The 22,110-nt window shown below is 39.0% G+C and overlaps 1 protein-coding gene across 1 annotated transcript in view; it reads right to left on the minus strand.

The window, feature by feature from the left end:
- The window catches only part of LOC110955118 (caskin-2-like), a 59,826-nt gene extending 37,961 nt beyond the window's left edge, over window positions 1-21,865 (minus strand). The window contains 3 exon segments of the mRNA XM_051941423.1: window positions 11-62; window positions 15,569-15,878; window positions 21,548-21,865. Of these exon segments, the coding sequence (XP_051797383.1) occupies window positions 11-62; window positions 15,569-15,662 (146 nt within the window). The 5' untranslated portion in view covers window positions 15,663-15,878; window positions 21,548-21,865.
- Between the last annotated feature and the right edge of the window lie 245 nt (window positions 21,866-22,110).

Raw genomic sequence — 22,110 nt, forward strand, 5'->3', positions numbered from 1 at the left:
CTTCACTCACCCATCACAGTCCTGGAAGTTGACATTGAGCCTCTTTGTGGAGCCGAGCAGCTCTGGAAAAAAAAACACCGAAACACAAAGTCAAAGTCTGAAGTCTGCAGCAGAATCAACCCAGAAACAAGCAGAACAAACAGCTGATCAACACTCAGCTGCTGAGGCTCATGGGTAATGTAGTCCTCAGAGACAGGGAGGGGTTTAAAGACTTCACATGTCACCATTTAATACAGATGTACCCACAAACAAAATGAATTTGTGTTGAGCACAGGCGTGTGTTATGCATGTGTACGTCGTCATGTACGGATACTGAATCACGTGACCTAAATATGTAGCGGGTGGCGGAAACTGATGGGACTAGGAAACACCCCACAATTTAATGAATTGTTCCTTGTATCATTTTCAACAGATAAGTCCTGATAAATCCACAACGGTGGATTTGTAGTAAGGTCGCTCTCATGTGATCTGATCAGGCGTAAACTAACCGTGACATCACCCGTTGGTTTCAACGCCGAGAAAATGAAGCCCGGATTTTGCTACTTCCTGGTCGCCGTTTTGGATTTTTTTGGAGCCAGTGACGTAAAAAGCGTCATCAAACAGACTGGACCGGAGAGCAACTAGGGGCAGGATTGGCTGAGGACTCTCTTATCCCGCCCACATTTTACCGCAGAGGCTTCTGTTGCTGTCTATCAAGTATAGCCACGCCCCCTGGCTCCGCCAACTTTAACGATTTATTGAAAATTCAGTATTGATTTATTTTGAGATCGGCCACCTGATCTCTCATTTTGACCATGAAAACTAACGGGGAAAAAATCCTGAGCTGTAGAACATCAGTCTATCAAATTTTATTTTTTCCAAAAATGAATTGGGGTCTATGGAGAAAAAGCTTTTTGGAGCTAACCCTAGTGGACGGCGTGATATTGCAAGTTTTTGACACTTCCGGGTTGGCTTCAATTCTGGAGCCAGATGCTACGTCCATTATATATACAGTCTATGGATCTGATACAGTGTTCACTTGTCATGTTACAGTGACGCTGTGCCGCTATCTCGCCATGACACAGACATTCTTAACAAAGTCGTGGATCCAGACTATAAGCAGCATCACTGCCAAAATCTAATCACCTGGTCCTTGTGTCATTTCTGACCTTCCCTGAAAATTTCATTCAAATCCGTTGGTCTGTTTTAGAGTAATGTTACAGACAGACAGACAGACAGACAGACAGACAGACAGACAGGCAGACGCCGATCGTCACATAACTGTTCTACAGATGTAAGTAATTGGTGGATTGAAGAACCTGAAACTCACCAAAAAACCATTTTGTTGTAAAAGTTAAACCAACAATCAGTCACAAACAGTAAAAACAGAAAGAATCAGCAGGTTTTCAACTTTACGATGGTCCTTGAATGTATCATGTGAGATGCACAGTTCTGTCTGAAGATTTAGTCACATCTAAACTTAAAATTGTTCTGTTTCATTTAAGTCACTTCATTAAGTCTCATTTTTAAATTTGCCAAAAATACACTGAATGAATTTATCCAAAATGAATCAAACTTTGGCCACAACGGCTCATAACCAGTCCAAGATTTTACAAAACGTGTCTCAAAATTTGTCCAAAATGACTTAAATTTAGTCTAAAATGTTAAGTTCATCCAGAAATGCTTAAAATCTGCTTAAAATTAATCAGAATGTGTCCAAAATGACAAAACAAAACTGTAAAAAATGGCTCTAAATTTGTCCAAAATTTGTTAAACGGGTCTGAAATGACTCAAAATCTGTCGATAAGGACTTAACTTTTGTCCACAATGACAAAATATTTTGTAAAATGACTCAGAAATTGTCAGAATGATTTAAAAATAGTACAAAATTATCCCCAAATTACTTCAGAATTACTAAATCACGAAAATTTTGTTCAAAATGATTTAAACGTTGCACAAAATGACAAAAAATTTGGATAAAGTAACTAAAGATTTGTTTAGAATGACTAAAATATGTTCAAATTGAGTCAAAATGTCTCAAAAATAGTACAAAATTAGCTTGAAATGACCCAAAAGATTGTTCAAACTATTCAAAATCACTAACATTTGTCTAAAATGACTCAAAATTTGGACAAAAAGGTTTTGAAAATGACTAAAAATGTGCCCATAATATGTTTAAAATTACTATAAATCTGTTGCAAATGACTCAATATTGGTCCAACTGTCTGCCAGTAGACATTTTTGAGTTCTTAGACAAGAGGAAACTGTTCAGAGGGCTAAAGGAGAAATAAACCGCTGTTATTTCTGTTACAGAATACGAATCAGGTTCCCTGTTAGGATGTTTTCTTCTCTCAGTGATGCTGCTGGATAAATTCACTCTGAGGAGAAGAAGCTTCACTTTGTTGTTTTTACTGCATCGTTTAAAAAAAACAGTTCTGAGAATAAGAATGAGGTCAGACCAGCTTGTTACAGGTTTATCAGGTTTATTTATCAGGTTCTACTGAAGGTTCGGTGTCGCAGGTTAAACTTCGGCCAGCAGAGACTTTACACCAGACAGCGACCTCTTTAAAGGGAGCCTGTTTGAAGATCTCTGCTGCTCCTCCGGGAAACACAGCGGAGCTTTGATAATGACCTGGATTCTATAATTAATGGAATAAATCAGCAGCAGTGAAACAGACTCCGCTGCTGAATTCTTCACAGATTTTGGATCAGATTCAGAAACAAATCTGATCTGATCCTTGAACACTGATCAACCCTCTGAACTCTGAGCCGTTCCTGGACCTCTTTCTTCACCGTCGACTCGTTTGTAACGGCAATGTCGTCACGAAGGGCTTAAAATCTGTTCAAAATGACAAAACCTTGCCTGAAATGAATCTAAATTTGTTCCAAACTACTTAAAACACCTCCAAAATGACAAAAACATGTCAAATATGACTTATACCTTGTCCAAAATGACATTTAAAACTTGTACATGACTCCAAATCTGTCAGACGCGACTCAGGAAGTGTCCACAATCACAAAACCATTTCAAACGGGCTCTAAATTTGTCAAAACTGAGAACAATTTGTCCAAAATGACTCAAAAAACAGTAAAAAAAATAGACTCACACTTTGTCCAAAATATCTCAAAAGTTGCCCACACACAGAAGTTTGTCTAGAATCGGTTAAAATCTGACAAAAATTGTAAAAATTTGCACCAATTGCATATAATTTTTCCACACTGTTGGTTCATTTTTTCACTTCAATACAAAGTCCTGCACCTCAGCACGTCAGCATTTAGTCTACATATCTAAAAACTGGAACCTTGTCTGGTCAAACTTTCCACACATCAGATTCTACTGATTTAGAGCCTCAAAAGTTGGTGAAATGTTCAACAAAGACTGTATTTCAGTAGAAATACTGTAGATTCATCCAAATATACAGACACACAAGAACTTTATGGAGACAGAACACCAGTCTGGATTGAACACATTACACTTTATTCTATTTTCAAGGTCCAATAATTATTCATTATTGACTATTTTGGGAGAATTTTTCATCAACTTGGAGAACCTTTATCGTATTTTGAACAAATTTTGAGTCACTTTGATCAGATTTCAAGTCAAAATAACAAGAATCTGGAACCTTAGCTGATACTATTTGGCATTGATCAAACTCTACTGATGTTAGAGCCTCAAAAGTTGGTGAAATGTCAACAAAAGACTGTATTTTAGTAGAAATATGGATCGATCAATATATACACACTTACATGAAGTTTACCAGCCTAGTCTAAAGATTTCTTTTACTTTTTTCCATTTTGAAGGTCCAGTAATTAAACTCTGTTGGATCCATTCAGTCACTTTAATTTATCAAAACTAAAACATATTTTTTTCATAGCTGATAGTTTTATTTCTGGAGATATTAAACCTTTAAAATGACCTTACAGGTTGTTTCAGGTCTGGAAAAAGACAAAATTCTCAAAATTCAGAGAATCTATTCTACTCAACTAAGCTTTGGGTCCCAAATGACAAACAATGGCATCATGTTTCCTGAATTCGCTAAAGGTTCAGCAGCACTTTGAACCAGAACTCCTTCAGCTGTTGGATCTACAACAACTTGCAGGTTTTCAGGTTTCAGGCTCGTCTAATGTGACCAGAACCATGCATGTGGACGATCCACTGTCCATTTCACCCCCAGCAGTAGACTCTTCATCTGTTGCACATTTGTTGGGTTATTTTTACGGCTGTTTATGGAGTGAGGCGGAGCTGCAGCCTCCTCCAGCTCCTGCAGCCGATTCTTTTTATAATTTCAGCTGAGAGAAAGTTTGACGAATCCGTCGCCACAAGAATGCAGTGAGACGACGACGAGGTTTTCTGCAGCAGTCTGCAAATCTGAGAGTCCTGGTCTGGGTTCAGGTTAAAGCAGTCTGAAAGAGAATCTGCCGTAAAAACACTAAAATTAGCTGGCCACTGCCAGTATCAAGCTGTGATTATACGTCTGCAGGCGACGCCTCGCACGACTTTCAGTTCCAAAGTGTTCAAGAGACGAACGTTTAAAACTGAAAACTCTCTTTTCTTTCAGGAACAAACTCAATACAACAGTCAGAAACAGCAGAACCTCTGAACTCTGTTAAATTGGTCCAAAATGTCTCCAAAATCATTTAAAAGGGTCCAGAAAAGGTTCGGTACTGCCCATTATTCAAAGTAATTTAAATTTTCACAAGATTGAAAACTTGTCAGAACCAACTGTCCAGACTGACTCAACATGGTTCAAAATGAGACAAAAACAAGGAAAATACACACAGCTGATCAAAAGGACTCAAAATTTACCATAAAATGATTCAACAAAAATTTAAATGACCCAGATATTTGTCCAATCCACTCAAACTTTGTCCAAAATACTAAAAATGGTTCACAATGGCTCAAAAGTCGGCCAGTGTGACCAAAAATTTTTCGGAGCTGACTCAAAACGTGTCCTAAATTTCTCCAAAATTACCCAAAAGGAGTTTAAAAAATAATTTAAACCTGGCACCTCTGTTAGCTCCTGTTAGCTTCTGTTAGCCCTGTGGTTGGATGTATTCATTAACTATCTTTCTCTCCTAGCTCCTGTTAGCCTCTGTTAGCCCTGTGGTTGGATGTATTCATTAACTATCTTCTCCTGTTAGCTCCTGTTAGCCCTATGATTGGATGTATTCATTAACTATCTTTCCCTCCTAGCTCCTGTTACCCTCTGTTAGCTCCTGTTACCCTCTGTTCGCCTCTGTTAGCTCCTGTTAGCCCCTGTGGGTGGATGTATTCATTAACTATCTTCTCCTGTTAGCTCCTGTTAGCCCTATGATTGGATGTATTCATTAACTATCTTTCCCTCCTAGCTCCTGTTAGCCTCTGTTAGCTCCTGTAACCCTCTGTTAGCTCCTGTTAGCCTCTGTTAGCCTCTGTTAGCCCTGTGGTTGGCTTCTTTAATAATCTTCCCCTGTTAGCTCCTGTTAGCTCCTGTTAGCCCTATGGTTGGATGTATTCATTATCTGTCTTCTTCTGTTAGCTCCTGTTAGCCCTGGTTGGATGTATTTATTAAGGACAGTCTCCTGTTAGCCCCCTGAAACCCGACCAGCATTTCCCAGCAGAATGTGAAGCTTCCAGCTGGATCAACACTGAAACATTCTGCTTTTTACAATCTGTTGACTCTGAGCAAACACAACATTCTAACAGTCACAGTGAAAAAGCGAACCTGCAGTTGATTCTGTTCTCATTCACATCTGTATGTTCATCAGTAAGTTAAAAGTCATAACAAATTAGATTATTCTGGCTGCTGTTGGCAACAAACATCCAGACTACAGCAGCAACATGTTAATGACTGTTTAATAAGTAGATCTGACTGACTGCGGCTTTATTTTTTCTTTGTTTTGGTGTTAATTTGATTATACAAACTGCAATAAAACACAGTAATATTCAGGCACCAAAAGCTACTGTAAAATAACAGAAAATAACAATCTTATTAAAATACAGTAACTCTCTATGGTTAAAATACAGTTTCTAGCTGTTATTTTACCCGATGTGTATTTTGGGTTTTCAATGTTTATTGAAGGATATTTACATGTGTAAAAACAAACAAAAAAAACGTAGAAATATGGTTAAAATCTACGGTTAAACTGTTAGCTTCCAAGTTAGCTAAAGTGACTTATCTGAGAGTAGATACAGCACAAGCAAGGATCTGGTCAGGAGAAAACAACCTGGATAAGAGCCATAAAACAAGTTCAAGTACTAGCCTGTGCTAGCTCTTATTAGCTCTCATTAGCCACAATAGCTCCTGCTAACTTCTATTAGCCTCTATTAGCTCCTGTTAGCACCCATTAGCTCTTATTAGATATCATTAAATGGTAAAAACCCCAGGAAGACTAGCAACCACTTGTGGGAGCTAATAGAGATCCTAATAAAGAATAAACAATGAACCCATTAGCAACCACTTGTGGGAGCTAATGGGGATCCTAATAAACAATAAACAATAAACCCATTCACACACTGATGGTGGAAGCTGCCATGCAAGGCACTAACCACGACCCATCAGGACCAGTTAGGGGTTTGCTGTCTTGCTCAGGGACACCTTTACATGAGCTATGGGCCAAGGATTGAACCAGCAACCCTCTGGTTGCAAGACGGCCACTCTACCCACTGAGCCATGCCGCCCCCTCAATCATTAGCCCATGGTAGTTCGTAATAGCTTCTGTTAGTTTCCTTTAGCTTTCATTAACTAATGTTAGCTTCTGTCAGCTCCAATTAACTCCTGTTAGCTCCCATTAGCTTCTGTTAGCTCATCAGTGCCATTAAGTTCCTGTTAGCTCCTATTAGCTCATATTAGTTAAACTTAGCCCCTGTTCGCTCGTCAGCTCCTTTTAGCTCCCATTGCTCCTGTTAACTTCTATTAGATCCCATTAGCTCCTGTTAGCTCATTATCTCCATTTAGCTCATATTAGCTACCTTTAGCTCCTGTTAGCTCATTAGCTCCCATTGGCTCCTATAAAATTTAATGAACTGACCTTAAAGACAAATGTAAAATCAGTGCAATTAAACACTTAAGATTATAATTACAAATTGTTAATTTTATTTATTTATAATTTTATTACACAATAAAAAGCTTTATTGCCTCCACCATGAGGCAGTTTCAGACTCAAGCTATATCTCCAGCTATTGTTCAGAGTTCAGGGTGGAGTTTGTTCTTCCTCTCTGGACAAAATCTCCACATATTGTTCTGCAGGAAGTGACCTCAGCTCACTTCCTGTGTTCATAATGGACTCTTCCTCCCAGACGGACTTCCATCATTCAGCTACACCCTCAGGCTTCAAAACTCCACTTACACCAACAGAGATAAGATGAGGAAGAAACCACAGAGAGCTCCACTTTACTGCTTCAAAATCCCCAAAATATGTGACCAGAACAACTTAATGTCTCTGAAATGAACTAAAACATCTTGTTTTTTAAAGAACCTTTGTCTAAAACGTTACTTTTTAAAGAATGTATGCCTAAAATGTTGTTTTTTTTAAAGAACTTCTGTCTAAAATGTTGTTTTGTAAAGAACCTTTGTCTAAAACGATACTTTTTAAAGAACTTATCCCTAAAATGTTGTTTTTTTAAAGAGTTTCTGTCTAAAATGTTTTTTTTAAAGAACCTCTATCTAAAGTGTTGATTTTTTTAAGGAGCTTCTGTCTAAAACATTGCTTTTTAAAGAGTGTTTGTCCAAAATGTTGTTTTTTAGAGAACCTCTATCTAAAATCTTGCTTTTTTAAGGAGCCTCTCTCTATAAGGTTCTCAGTAGATCTAAATATTTGTGGTTCCAGTTAGAACCGTCGATGAATTCCTCTCCAGGCTGCTTCCCTGTTTGAGCTGAAACTGGAGTCGAGTTGCAAATCGAAGGTGCTGCTTCACATTCCACCGCCATGACATCACCGCTGCCGTTCTGCCGGACAATAGCTCCTCCGAGTCGGAGGAAGGGGAGAATGAAAGTCTCAGCTGAGGCGTCCCGCTGAGCCTCGCACTGCAGATCTAGACCCTTTCTCAGGAAAACAACTTTTCCTTTTGCTTTCAGCATCTCACCACCGTCCTGACCCAAATTACTGAGCTGTGAATTCCTCTCAGCGCCGCCATCCAAATGTTCTTCAGAGTCACAATCAGAGCTCAGAGTCAGACAGACGGACTCTGAACAGGACAAAAAGAGCATCTGCAGTCTGGTTTTAGCACATAAAACAGAAACAGGACTCAAAACTGTCCTGAGTGACTTCAAATATTCCCCAAAATGCGAAGAATTTGCATGAAAATACTGCAAAAATGTCTAAAAATACTGAAAATGTGTCTAAAATGACAAGAATTTGCCGAAATTACTCAAAACTGTCCAAAATGACTTCAAATGTCAAAAAATGTCTAAAAAAACACTCAAAATGTGTCTAAAATTATTGAAAATTTGCCTAAAATGATATAATACTCATCTAAAACGGCAAGAATTTCCCAAAAACTACTCAATTTGTGTCCAAAACAACTCTAAAACTTGCCTACAATAACATATTTGTCAAAAACGACAAGAATGGATCCAAAATTATTTGAAATTTGTCCAAAATGACTTCATATTTGTTGTGACTCAAAAATTTTCAAAATGCCCAAAAAATGTACAAAAATCACTTGTCCAAAATGACAAGAGTTTCCCCAAAAACACTCTAAATGTGTCCAAAATGACATAGAATTTGCCTAGAATATCATACTTGTCAGAAAATGACAAGAATTTGATCAAAAATTACACAAATTGTATCTAAAATTACTTAGAATTTGTCTAAACTGACATAATACATGCACAAAATGACAAGAATTTATCCAAAGCTACTTAAACTTTGCCCAAACTACCGTAGTATTTGTCATAATGACTCAAAATTGGTTCAGAATGAGCTAAAATTGTGTCAGATTGAGTTTCATTTATTTCTCACTGCAAAGGTCTTTGAATTATTTAATCTACTGCATATAAAAACAGTGACTCGACCTTTTCCAGGTAAATTAAAGGTAAAACAGCAGAACTTATTTCTATAAACCTGAAGCGCCACCACTGTTTATGGACACAACCGAGGAAGTGATGCATGCAGTGACATCACCGCCACTCGGTCATGTGACCTCTGACTGACTGAAAGAATAACAAAAGAGTCAGTTACATAACAGGCGGACACGCGGTGATACTACACAATAATACAACAGTACAACATAATACTACAGTTCTTATCCTCCAGCTGCAGTCCTCCTGGTCTCGTTTTCATTTCAGAGTCAAAAACAGAACCGCCAGCTCACAGCTTCACGATCCTGCAGGATGTTTGTGTGAAAACAGGAATCACAGCCTCAGTCCCGCCTCAGTTTAGCCTCAGTTCAGCCTCAGTTCAGCAGAATGTTCCAGTGAAATGTAATCCTAACTGCTTAATTAGTGCATTGAATCATAAGACACCCAGAAGACGGAATATTCTGGCTTTATAGTGACTCAAAAGTTGCCCAGAATGATAAAAGAATTGTCCAAGTTGACTCAAACTTAGTCCAAAACAACATTAACGTTGACAGAAATGATTCAAATCTTGTTCAACTGTCAAAAAATAACCCAAATTTTCTCAGAAACTAATTAAACTTTGTTCAAAATGGGTCAAACTTTGCCCAAAATTACTCAAATTTTGTTCAAAATGATTCAAATTTTCTTCAAAATGATCAAACTTTCTTCAAAATGATTCAAATTTTCTTCAAAATGATCAAACTTTCTTCAAAATGACTCAAACTTCATCCAAAATGACAACCTTTATCCAAAATGACTCAAATTTTGTCCAAAATGACTCAAACTTTGTCCAAAACTATTCAAACTTTGTCCAAAATGATTCAAATTTTGTTCAAAATGATCAAACTTTCTTCAAAATTATCAAACTTTCTTCAAAATGACTCAAACTTTCTTCAAAATGACTCAAACTTCATCCAAAATGACAACCTTTATCCAAAATGACTCAAACTTTGTCCAAAACGATTCAAACTTTGTCCAAAGTGACTCAAATTTTGTCCAAAATTACTCAAACTTTGCCCCACACTACTTATACCCATTAAAAATGCTATTTTCTGCATTTAAAGGACAGAAGCGTCTTCATTTCCAGACTGCAGTGGAGAAAACTCTGAGCTGATCCTTTCAGAGGTTTTACTCCGTCCAGTCGGTTTGTTCGATTAAACTTTCAGCAGTAAACAGACAAACAGCAGCAGAACTCATTATCCAGTTTACAGCTGCAGCAGGAACTTCTTCAACACTCGGGAAAAACAAACAGAGTTTATGTGCTCAGACAGTCGAGGGATTCCTGCAGGAAACCGAAGCAGCAGCACAAAGACGAAGAGCAGGAAGTGTTCAGCTCACATTTGGAGATGTTTACAGGTAACAGGAGCACCTGGAGCATCAAACCTGACGGCTTCGCGGTTTTATTACAGACAGACTGAACAAAAACAGGCAGGACATCGCCTGTAAACACGTCCTGGTCTGGTTTGTTTGTCCAAAAGTGATCAAAATCAATCAATATTTAATATCTGCAGCTATCAAGCCCCAATCTGACACCATTCTCTGAGATAATACAGACTTAAAGTGAAAATTTACATTTTAATTTTCCAAGCAGATTTTTCCTGTTTTGTTAAACTACTATGAGAATAATCAACATGTTGATCATAACATATTGGTCAAAAATGACAGGAATTTCTCCAAAATTACTTGAAATTTCTCCAAAATGAAAAAGATTTGTTGCAATGACTCAATTTTTTTTTAAATACCCAAAATTTGGCTAAAATCATTCATAATTTGGCCAAAATAGCAAGAGTTTCCCAATAAAAGGCTCAAAATGTGTCCAAAATGACACATAATTTGCCCAGAGTCAGAACAACATATTTGTCAAAAAAATACAAGAATTTGCCCAAAAATGACTCAAAATGTGTCTGCAGAAAATAAAAAAAATTCTCAAAATAAAATTGGAAAGAGGTTGGCAAGAAAAAAATAAATTCAAAAGCTGTGAAAATATCAGCAATTTGTGAGAATTATCATGTTTTTAAGATTAATCCACTATCATGGAGATGTAAATAGAAAACTGTGATTATTTAATTTTATCAGACGTAAACAAATACTGTCTACTAAAAAGTATTAATTTACATGTGAAAAAACTAAACAAATCTACAAATAATGTCCACATGAAAAATCTGCATTTTTACAATCATTCATATTTAAAAACGTTTGACCGTGAAATTACACTATTTTTAACAAAAAATATATATAGTACTGATTTTTGCTGTTTGAATGAAAATTTATGCATTTAAGGAATTTTTAATTGTTATTTCCCAGTTGTGTTACATTATAGATCACATGTAGTAAATAAAATAATTATGATAAAGTACAGAAAAAATAAATGAGTTCAAAAAAAAGTACAGAAAAAATATTAATGTACATATTGACTATAAAACAAAACAATATCCAATTGCATCAGAATGGGGGAAAAAAATCTGATTTCAGTTTTGAATGTTTTTGTTTTAGAGATTTCTTTTCGTCAATATGTGAGCATATTGAGGTCTAAGATTTTTCAGCTGCTGGTAGAAAACTGGGCTTATTTATTCTAACAGAATATGAACAGATATTGGTCTAGAAAAGTGTTAGTTTACAGATAGAAAACTGTAAATAATGCTGACATTACAGTCTGGTTTTCAGACAGAAATGTATTTTTGCTCTTTAAAGTGAAAGCTTTCTCTTCTGTGCGGCATCAGTTATGAAAATCAGTTCAATAAAGTTCAACTGTGAGACTCTCAGAGCAGAAAATCAGAAGCAGAGCTGGAGGAGAAACGTTTAGAGACTCAAACTCATGAATAAACCATGAAGGTTTTTGTTGATGAGCTCCAACACAGACGAGGACAAACAGCCTCACGTGATTCTGGTTTGTGGGTGAAACGTCTGAAACCCTCCAGACTCTGAGCTGGTTTTAGGAGATTTTAAACTCAGAAGTAAGTAAAGCAGACCAGCTTTCATGACGCAAAGTTCAGAAGTCTAAACATCTCACCTGTTTCTTCAGCTTGTCTAAAGTTTCTGTTTGTGTTGTGCGTGCAGTGAACTTCACTAATCAGCTGACAGACATTAATCTCACACTGCAGCTCCTCTTTATCTCCTCTGTGACTAATGCCGTGGCCTCTTCGCCTGACAGTCGGGTTTTGTTTTCTGTTTTGGTGACCAAGAAAAGGCCCCACAAAGAGTCTCCAGGGGCCAGAAGGAGGTCAGTCTTTATCGGGCTGATAACCTGTCAGGAGGTCGGTCACACTGGAAACACTCGCAGACCAACCATGAGAGGTTTTAAAGACACTTTAACATCCGGACCGATGATCTGAGCTGCTGTGGAGGATGAACGGTGAAGATATAAAGTGGTCACCTCAAGCAGAACTCTTTCATTGCTTTTCAACATAGAATTAAGGTCCGTTTAATTTGGCGTCTTGACAGGAATTTAAAAAAGAAAGTCAAAGTGAAAATAAATTTCTACAAAGGAATTTTTGATAATTACTGCATCAGGTAATCCCGATACTCCAGGATTTCTCTAGACTTTGCTGCATTCATTTTACCCTCTACCTTTACAAGCCTTCCAGGACCTGCTGCTGAGAAACATCATGATGCTGCTACCACCATGCGTCACATCATGATGCTGCCACCACCATGCTTCACATCATGATGCTGCCGCTACCATGCTTCACATCATGATGCTGCCACCACCATGCGTCACATCATGATGCTGCCACCACCATGCTTCACATCATGATGCTGCCACCACCATGCTTCAAACCATGATGCTGCCACCACCATGCATTACATCATGATGCTGCCGCTACCATGCTTTACATCATGATGCTGCCACCACCATGCTTCACATCATGATACTGACACCACCATGCTTAACATTATGATGCTGCCACCACCATGCTTAACATTATGATGCTGCCACCACCATGCTTCACATCATGATGCTGCCACCACCATGCTTCACATCATGATACTGACACCACCATGCTTAACATTATGATGCTGCCACCACCATGCTTAACATTATGATGCTGCCACCACCATGCTTCACATCATGATACTGACACCACCATGCTTAACATTATAATGCTGCCACCACCATGCTTCACATCATGATGCTGCCACCACCATGCTTCACATCATGATGCTGCCACCACCATGCTTCACATCATGATGCTGCCACCACCATGCCGTTAAGCTTCAGTGTACCGCCGGCGGTACACCTACTAATTTGCATAGGAATTTCAAGAATGTCCGACGGCTGCAAACGCGATTATACAAACACTATACGCCGATGGAAAGCTTAGATTCTTATGAATCCGCCGGTATAAACCACTTTCAGATGCGATTACCACAGCGGGTGAGAAAAACACATTTGTCCGACAAAAACGAATATTCATCCATCCGTTCTCTATACACGGCTTCAACGCACACAGCGCGACTCACATTTCCGGGTTCATTATTACACACAGAAAAAAAGATTCCACAAAAAACGGCCATAATCCAAACTTTTACATCCAGATGACACAAGCCAGTAAACTATTTTGTCCAAAACATGTCCTGAAGTCGGTATAAAATCCCCGAATCGGTCGTTTTCAAGGAAATGCACCTCGAGATGTGCGTCCAATATTCCCTGTATTTTTCGTAATTTTTTTTATTTAAAAATAGAATATTAGCGATTTTTTGTACTGAAAACGGCTGGAATTGACTGAAGCTTAAAGGGTTAACATTATGATGCTGCCACCACCATGCTTAACATTATAATGCTGCCACCACCATGCTTCACATCATGATACTGACACCATCATCAGCACCACCAAAAGCTCCATTTTGGTCTCCTCAGACCAAAGAACCTTCTTGTAGTTGAATTCAGAGAGTTGGTTTCCTCCTTCACTAGTCTCTTTCTTCACAGTCTCTCAGTTTTTGAGGACGTCCTGCTCTAGTCAGATTTACTCATGTTCCATATTTCTTCCATTTCTTAATGATGGATTTAACTGGACTCCAAGAGATATTCAGTAACTTGGAAATGTTCTTGTTTCATCTTCTGACTGATGTTTTTCAACAACCTTTTCTCAGAGTTTCTTGGAGTGTTCTTTTGTCTTCATGGTGTAGTTCTATCCATTAGTGCTGATCCACCAGTGACTGGACCTTCCAGATACAGGAGTCTTTATGCTACAATCACTGAGATGCATTCACTGACCTCAGATGATCCACTTAACTGTTGACTTCTAGCACCAACTGGCTGCAGCTGAGTTCCATTAGTCACATTAAAGGGGTGAATTTTCAGATACTGGAGTCTTCTTTTATAAATTCCTTTAAAGATCCAAAACAAATTTACATGAAACTGCTCAGGGTGGGAAAAAAACAACAAAAAACTGTCTTTCAGCTGATCAACAAAACATTCTTTTGATATTTTGAGATTTTTTGTTCTGTATTTGTGACCCAGACTCCAAACATCTGGTGCTTCGGTATCACCCAGATCTCCCAGATGGTCGCGGTCAGGATTAACCGGACTTATATCACTGTGGGTGGGTGGTGTCCGGCTCTGTTGGTCTGATGCTGTTCACAATTAAACCCACTAATCCTATCATTTACTTTCTGTGAGGAAAAATTAGTTTCTGCAACTTTGCACAACAAAAAAGAGGATCAATTAAAGATGGGCTTTGATTAGAAAATCACTTATACATTTCCACTACCGTTACCATTTTTCAGTTCTTTAAATGCAGAATTGTTTCAAATAACAGCAAATTTCAGTAAAATAATGACATTCCTGCTGATTCTAGTACTGTAAAAAATTGTGAAATTTGCTGATCTTTAAAGAACAAATTGCATATTTTTTTATGTGGACGTTATTTATACTTTTTACCAGTTTACATGAAAATTAACACCTTTCCCACCAACTTAAAAACAGGGAAAATCTGTAAAATAACAGCAAATTGCTCAAAAAAATTTTTAAAAACCGTTGAAAAATGTTTTACAGTGCAGGCAGGTTCTGAAATGCAGTTGTTTATTTTGTGAATAAACATATTTAAGTTGTAAAGAAGACACCGGTATGATATTAGACAACTTGACATGTACGTATTTATTTACCACAACAGGGTGATACAAACAGAGGGTTGCATTCTGGGTATTTTTTAGCCTTCATGTTGCTAAGCTAGCTGGTTTCTTCATGTATATTTATGAGTTTTAGAGTCTGTCAGCTCAGAGTGATGAAAACATTCATCTGCCGACATCAAAAGCAGCGCGCCGTCAGGATCGTGTTAAATTTGGGTCAGAACCACTTCACACTTTCACCAACACCTTCACAACCCACATAAAGCCATTAAATATTCATCAGAACCATCAGCATCCCGCAGCAGGAGACTAAACACAGCACAAAGCTTGTTTCAGTGAGTCAACACCTCTGAGGTTTCAGTCTGCACTGCAGAACACCAGACAGCTTCATTAAGGGTTTAAACTCACAAAACTGCAAATTGGTCCACAAATCCAGAGTCTCAGAAGCAGAAAGCAGCAGCAGAATGAGGTGAACTTACTGTTGCGGTTGGTCTTGAGCTTGGACAGCAGCTTCTGGGTGGACAGCAGGTCTCCGCTCTTCACCGCCTGCAGCAGGTCCTGCTCCTTACCCATAATCCTCAAGTTCAAACCAGCTTTGATGGAAACCTGCCGCCTCCTCAGAGCCTCATGCTGAGCTCCAGACACCTGTCTCAGGTGTGGCTCTCCACTTCCTCCCTCTGATGCTCAGCTGACGGCCAGGAAACTAAACGTTCCTCTGAGCCGGAGATGAAAAACTGCTCTCCAGTCAGTGATGTCCAGAGTCAGGAGGATGTGGTTCACACTGAACGCCTGAGAGAGAAAAGAAAGCAGGAAAACAGATCAGCTCAGTGGAGTCAGAGCAGCTCTGCAGCCTGAAGAAGCTCATAGATCAGATCTGACAGCTGCACGATTAATCAATCACTTCAGGCCAGAGGCAGCGACTCTGAGTTTCAAAGCAACACGCGATTATATTGAAACGGCAGTCAAGAACTGTGGCAGGAATAGACACAATAATCACTGTTTGGTCTGGAGAAAAGAACAAATACAAAACACAAAACTGAGTCACTTCTCTTTTATGATCCTGTGTGGGTCTCAATCAGTCTGAACATCGTCTTTATAAACTGTTCAAACTCTGTCAAGTTCAACATGTTTCATGAGTGAACAGAACTTTACACTAATTCCAAGTCTCAGCACCGCCATGCTTCACATCATGATGCTGCCACCACCATGCTTCACATCATGATGCTGCCACCACCATGCTTCTCTTCATGATGCTGCCACCGCCATGCTTCACATCATGATGCTGCCACCGCCATGCTTCACATCATGATGCTGCCACCGCCATGCTTCACATCATGATGCTGCCACCGCCATACTTCACATCATGATGCTGCCACCACCGTGCTTCACATCATGATGCTGCCACTGCCATGCTTCACATCATGATGCCGCCACCGCCATGCCTCACATCATGATGCTGCCACCACCATGCTTCACATCATGATGCTGCCACTACCATACTTCACATCATGATGCTGCCACTGCCATGCTTCACATCATGATGCCGCCACCGCCATGCCTCACATCATGATGCTGCCACCACCATGCTTCTCTTCATGATGCTGCCACCACCATGCTTCTCTTCATGATGCTGCCACCGCCATACTTCACATCATGATGCTGCCACCACCGTGCTTCACATCATGATGCTGCCACTGCCATGCTTCACATCATGATGCCGCCACCGCCATGCCTCACATCATGATGCTGCCACCACCATGCTTCACATCATGATGCCGCCACCACCATACTTCACATCATGATGCTGCCACTACCATGCTTCACATCATGATGCTGCCACCGCCATACTTCACATCATGATGCTGCCACCACCGTGCTTCACATCATGATGCTGCCACTGCCATGCTTCACATCATGATGCCGCCACCGCCATGCCTCACATCATGATGCCGCCACCACCATGCTTCACATCATGATGCCGCCACCACCATACTTCACATCATGATGCTGCCACTACCATGCTTCACATCATGATGCCGCCACCACCATGCTTCACATCATGATGCTGCCACCACCACGCTTCACATCATGATGCTGCCACCACCACGCTTCACATCATGATGCTGCCACTACCACGCTTCATATCATGATGCTGCCACCACCATGCTTCACATCATGATGCTGCCACTACCATGCTTCACATCATGATGCTGCCACTACCATGCTTCACATCATGATGCTGCCACCACCATACTTCACATCATGATGCTGCCACCACCATGCTTCACATCATGATGCTGCCACCACCATGCTTCTCATCATGATGCTGCCACCACCATGCTTCACATCATGATGCTGCCACCGCCACGCTTCACATCATGATGCTGCCACTACCATGCTTCACATCATGATGCCGCCACCGCCATACTTCACATCATGATGCTGCCACCACCATGCTTCTCTTCATGATGCTGCCACCACCATGCTTCTATTCATGATGCTGCCACCACCATGCTGCCCATTTCAGTTGCTGAAGCTTGAAACTCCTTCAGAGGAATCATAGGTGTCTTGGGGATCCAGATCAGATCCAACAGTCAACATTTTTCCAGTGAGTTGTATGTTTTTAACTGATACAATAAATCAAATTAAAGATATCTGGAGTATCAATGGATTTGCTGTTTTTTTGTGAATATTTTTGTTGGGTTATACCATTACTTCTGCATTAGTCAGTTTAAAATCCATAATTAATACCACTGTTGGGGCTGAGCTGTCTTTCAACCTGAAATTCCAACATCTTCTGGTTAAATCCTCTAAGATGAGATGATCTGATGCTTTTATTTGTCAGATCTGATTGTAAATTGAAGGTTTTAGGTGGTTCGGAGACAACAGCATGCATTTCTCAAAGTTTTCTGATATTTTAATCAGAGGTAAATGGAGAAAACAGTAGAAATAATTGATATTTGCAGGTCTAAAACAGGCAGTGAATCCACTTAAAGGAGGTTTATGTTGTTCTTCATGTGATACCTGTCGCAGGTGAGATCAGAGCTGCTAATTACAGTTCAGCAAACCTCTGCTGAGATGGGATGTCCTGTACGGAAGGCAGAAAGTGCCATAATTCGTGATTCGTATCAAAACACTGCTTTTTAGGTTGGATAAACTTTGGGGGCTTTTAAATGCACTGTAAGTAGTGTGAGTTTTTTTTTGACTAAATGCCATAAAAAATTGCACTTTGTTAGCTTTTTTCAGCTATTTTTTATTGTAAAGCACTGAATTTCACATTTTGGCCTTCTGACTGTGTCAAAATCAGTTTCATGCCTGCTTTTAGTGGCAAAAATCAGGGTTGTAATTTTTTTTTTTGTCTTTTTTTGTCTTTTTGACAATGGAAAAAGTGCCGTTGTCTTTACAGCACCATAAAATGAAGCCCTTTTCCAGTTTTTGCTGGTGTAGAGGTGGCGCTTGTTGGTCTTTCATAGTGTACAAAGCAACACTGTGTAAGCTTTAAACAGCATGAAAGGAGTAATTTTAAGTGGATATAAAAATAAATTTTTTGCCAGGATCTGACAGCATAGAAAAACTGCATTGTTATGACAACATCAAAAAAAGTGAGTTTTCTGGATTTTAATGCTGTAAAAAGTGACATTTAAATGGCTCTTGCAAAAAAAATGCACTTTTTTGCCTTTGGTTGTGTTAAACACTGGGGGTAAATCGAAACAGAGGAGAATTTTGGCACTTTTGATGCTGCAATAAAATGTGTTGTAAATAAAGCATCACAAAAAGCTGCACTTTTCAGCTTTTAGTTAGGTTAACAGTGCTGTTTTTTCACTTCCAACACCATAATTAGTGCCATTATTCCAGATTTCTCAGAACGCCAAAAGTGTCACGAAAATCAATGTCAGTTAAAGTCAATGTAAACCTCAAAAGAAAGGACGGTAGCTTCTGACGATGTAAAAATAACTTTGTAAAACCTTCAGTTCAGTCACGATTTGATGCCGAAGCTTGTTTTGGGGTTTTAGCAGTGTAATAAATGCACCATAAAAAATGCAATTTGTTCAATTTGGCACTTTTTCATGTTGCACAATGCAGTGATATAATTAAACCTGCACTTTTTCAGCGTATAACTGGGTGAAAGACAATGTTTTGTTTTTAACACAAGTCCAAACAGCGGCGAATTATGGCCCGCTGTAGTTTCCGTAACTCTGAACTATTTTCACACCAAACTGGAGGCTTTTGCAGCAGCAATCACCTGATGGTGGCGCTCTGCTGCCCTCGGGCTCTCTGATAAATCACTCGGAGACACTTAAACTCTTCCAGCTCAGCGATCAGCGGCTCAGAGCTTCGTCTCTGCTCCAGTTTCCTGCAGAGTTCAGCAGGAAAACTCTGTTTCCATCTAAACTCTGAGCTGCTCTGCTTTCCTGCCTGTCCGTTACATAACCGGCAGTAAAGCAGAGCTGTCAGCCCCATTTCCAGCCATCACGTCCTCCTCTCTCCTCCCTCCGGCCTTTTTTATTCTCGTTGCTTTCATGACGGGGCGAACAATGAACATAAATCTCAGAGTGGCACTGCAGAGCTTCACAGTGGAGATGAATAAATCAGTTTATTACCCACAAACAACAATCACTGACGTTTATTACGCCCAAGTTAAGTAAGTCTGTGACAAGTACGTTAGCATTTTGGCTCATAGTGCCACAAAAGGACCAAAAACATCAACGTTAGCCACAATATCACAGAGAAAGACCAAAACATACCCAACAAAACCACATTAACAACAAAAACAACCCCAAAAACACACTAATTGATGACAATACTACACAGAAAGAACAAAACAACGAAGCAATTAACTAGAAAATAACACAAAATGACCAAAAAAACATCAAAATTAACTGCAAAAATACACAGATACAAAGATCAATATACCTCCAACACAACCACATTAACACAAAAGACGGCACCAACAACACATTAAGTCACTGCAAAAATACAAAAACTGAGCAAAACGACAACATAATTAACTACAAAGTAACTACAAAAATGTAAAAGATATACCAAGACAACCACATTAACAACAAAAATGACTGTGACAACACACTAATTCACTATAAAAGTACAATAAAACACAAAGACACACCCAAAACATCGACATTAGCGTGAAAATGACCCAACGAAAAATACAAAAATACAAAAAAACATACAAAAACCCCAACAAAAATACACAAAAAGACCAAAAAATCATAACAGATTGACTCCAAAAATATACTGAAGAAGACCAGGAAAAAATAAAAATGGGAGAAATGACAAAGTACTACAAAAATTCACAAAGAAACAACAGCATGAATGCATAAAATATTCTCCAAAAGACAAAAACTAACCAGAAAAATACAAAAAGTCACCAAAAGACATCAAAATTAACTACAATAGCACACATAAAGACCAAGAAACAGCCAAAAAAAATCAACACCAACAACACAATAATTTACTAGAATATCACACAGAAACAACAAAACAACGTAATTAACCAGAAAAATACAATAAATGACCAAGAAACATCCAAATTGACCACAAAAATACACTTAAAGGCCAAACAAACAACCAAATGGAACAAGAACAAGAACAAAAACACAAAAAATGGCAAAAAGAAATCACTCAAATTAACTAGAAAATACAAAAAACAACTCCTAAAATGAGCCCAAAAATACAATTACTCAGATTAACTTAAACAACAAATTAATTACCAATAATTAACAAAAACACACAAAACATAACTGTAACAATCAAACAAAATGAGGGAAACACCAAAAACAACCACACAGAAATCACAATATAACGAATAAAAACAGAAATAGCCAGAAAAACATTCCAGGGTGTCAAATTACCAAAAGTCTGATCTGCTTTAATATACGCCCTTTTCTGTGATGTAGATTTTCGTGCCAAACTATGTTTAAAATATGGCAATTTTACACAACTACGCTCACAAACCACATATTACTACTATATAAGAGACGATTCGAAGCTGTTCTGTATTAATGAGATTTACCCTATAATTCGGCGACACTTTCAGTTTCACTTTCTGCTCGCAAACATAAATTATCTGTATCAAATCAGTACATTATGCCAGATAACATAGCCAACACCGTGATATTCATGTACATTTTACTACATCAAATTTACTCTTGGTGCTTGAAAAAGTACGCCGAATAGAAGACCGGTTTCTAAAGATTAAAAAAGTTTGTGTTGTTTTAAATAGAATGTATATGTTGGATGAGTTATTTCAAATTAAACAGACTGTGAATGGAGTTCGGCGAGCCGCTCGTCCCGCAGCGGAGAAAGCGTCGTTCCGCGGCCGGACTCTGGTATGTAAACACACCGACGACCTTCGGACCGAAGTTACCTCATGTGTTCACAAAGTCCGTTTTCACTCGCTCACAGCCGATAAAATGTAACTAATTTTAATCCAGACTCACCTTCTATCGTGGAGCTGCTCACAAACTTTTCCTCCGCTCACTTTTACTGGATTACGGCGGCACTTCGTTGGAGGAAAAGTAACGTTATTCCCGGTGTGAATATTCCAGAAAATCCCGTTTACAGCCGTATAAAGGAGCTTCTGGGAGCGTAGAAATACACTTTCATCCAAACACACAACGAACACGACGATTAAAGGAGAACAATTTAGACTTTGGTACTTTCCCGGAGCCTCTGCGGCTCCGCGGTGCTCCGTGTTTTAAGTCCTCTCCCTGAATGCCTCATTCCGCCTCCTCCTGTCTCCTTCTGCCGCTGAGCTGCCGGAGCTCCGGACGGTACGGGAGGCCCGCAGTGCCAAAATTCACCGCTACAAAAATCAAAACGCAACGTTTTAAAGATGTTCTTTTAATGCTGACCAAGCACGCAAAAAAACGTTTTTTGTAGCATTCTGATTACAACGCCACTTTTTATGCTGTCAAAATGCAGAAATGGAGCTCGAACAAAAACACTGTTTTTCTCTGTCCTCAAAAGTTGAAAATATGTATAGCAGTGACTCAAATACCAA

Source organism: Acanthochromis polyacanthus, chromosome 21 (genome assembly GCF_021347895.1).
Source record: "Acanthochromis polyacanthus isolate Apoly-LR-REF ecotype Palm Island chromosome 21, KAUST_Apoly_ChrSc, whole genome shotgun sequence".
NCBI classification, from domain to species: Eukaryota; Metazoa; Chordata; class Actinopteri; family Pomacentridae; genus Acanthochromis; species Acanthochromis polyacanthus.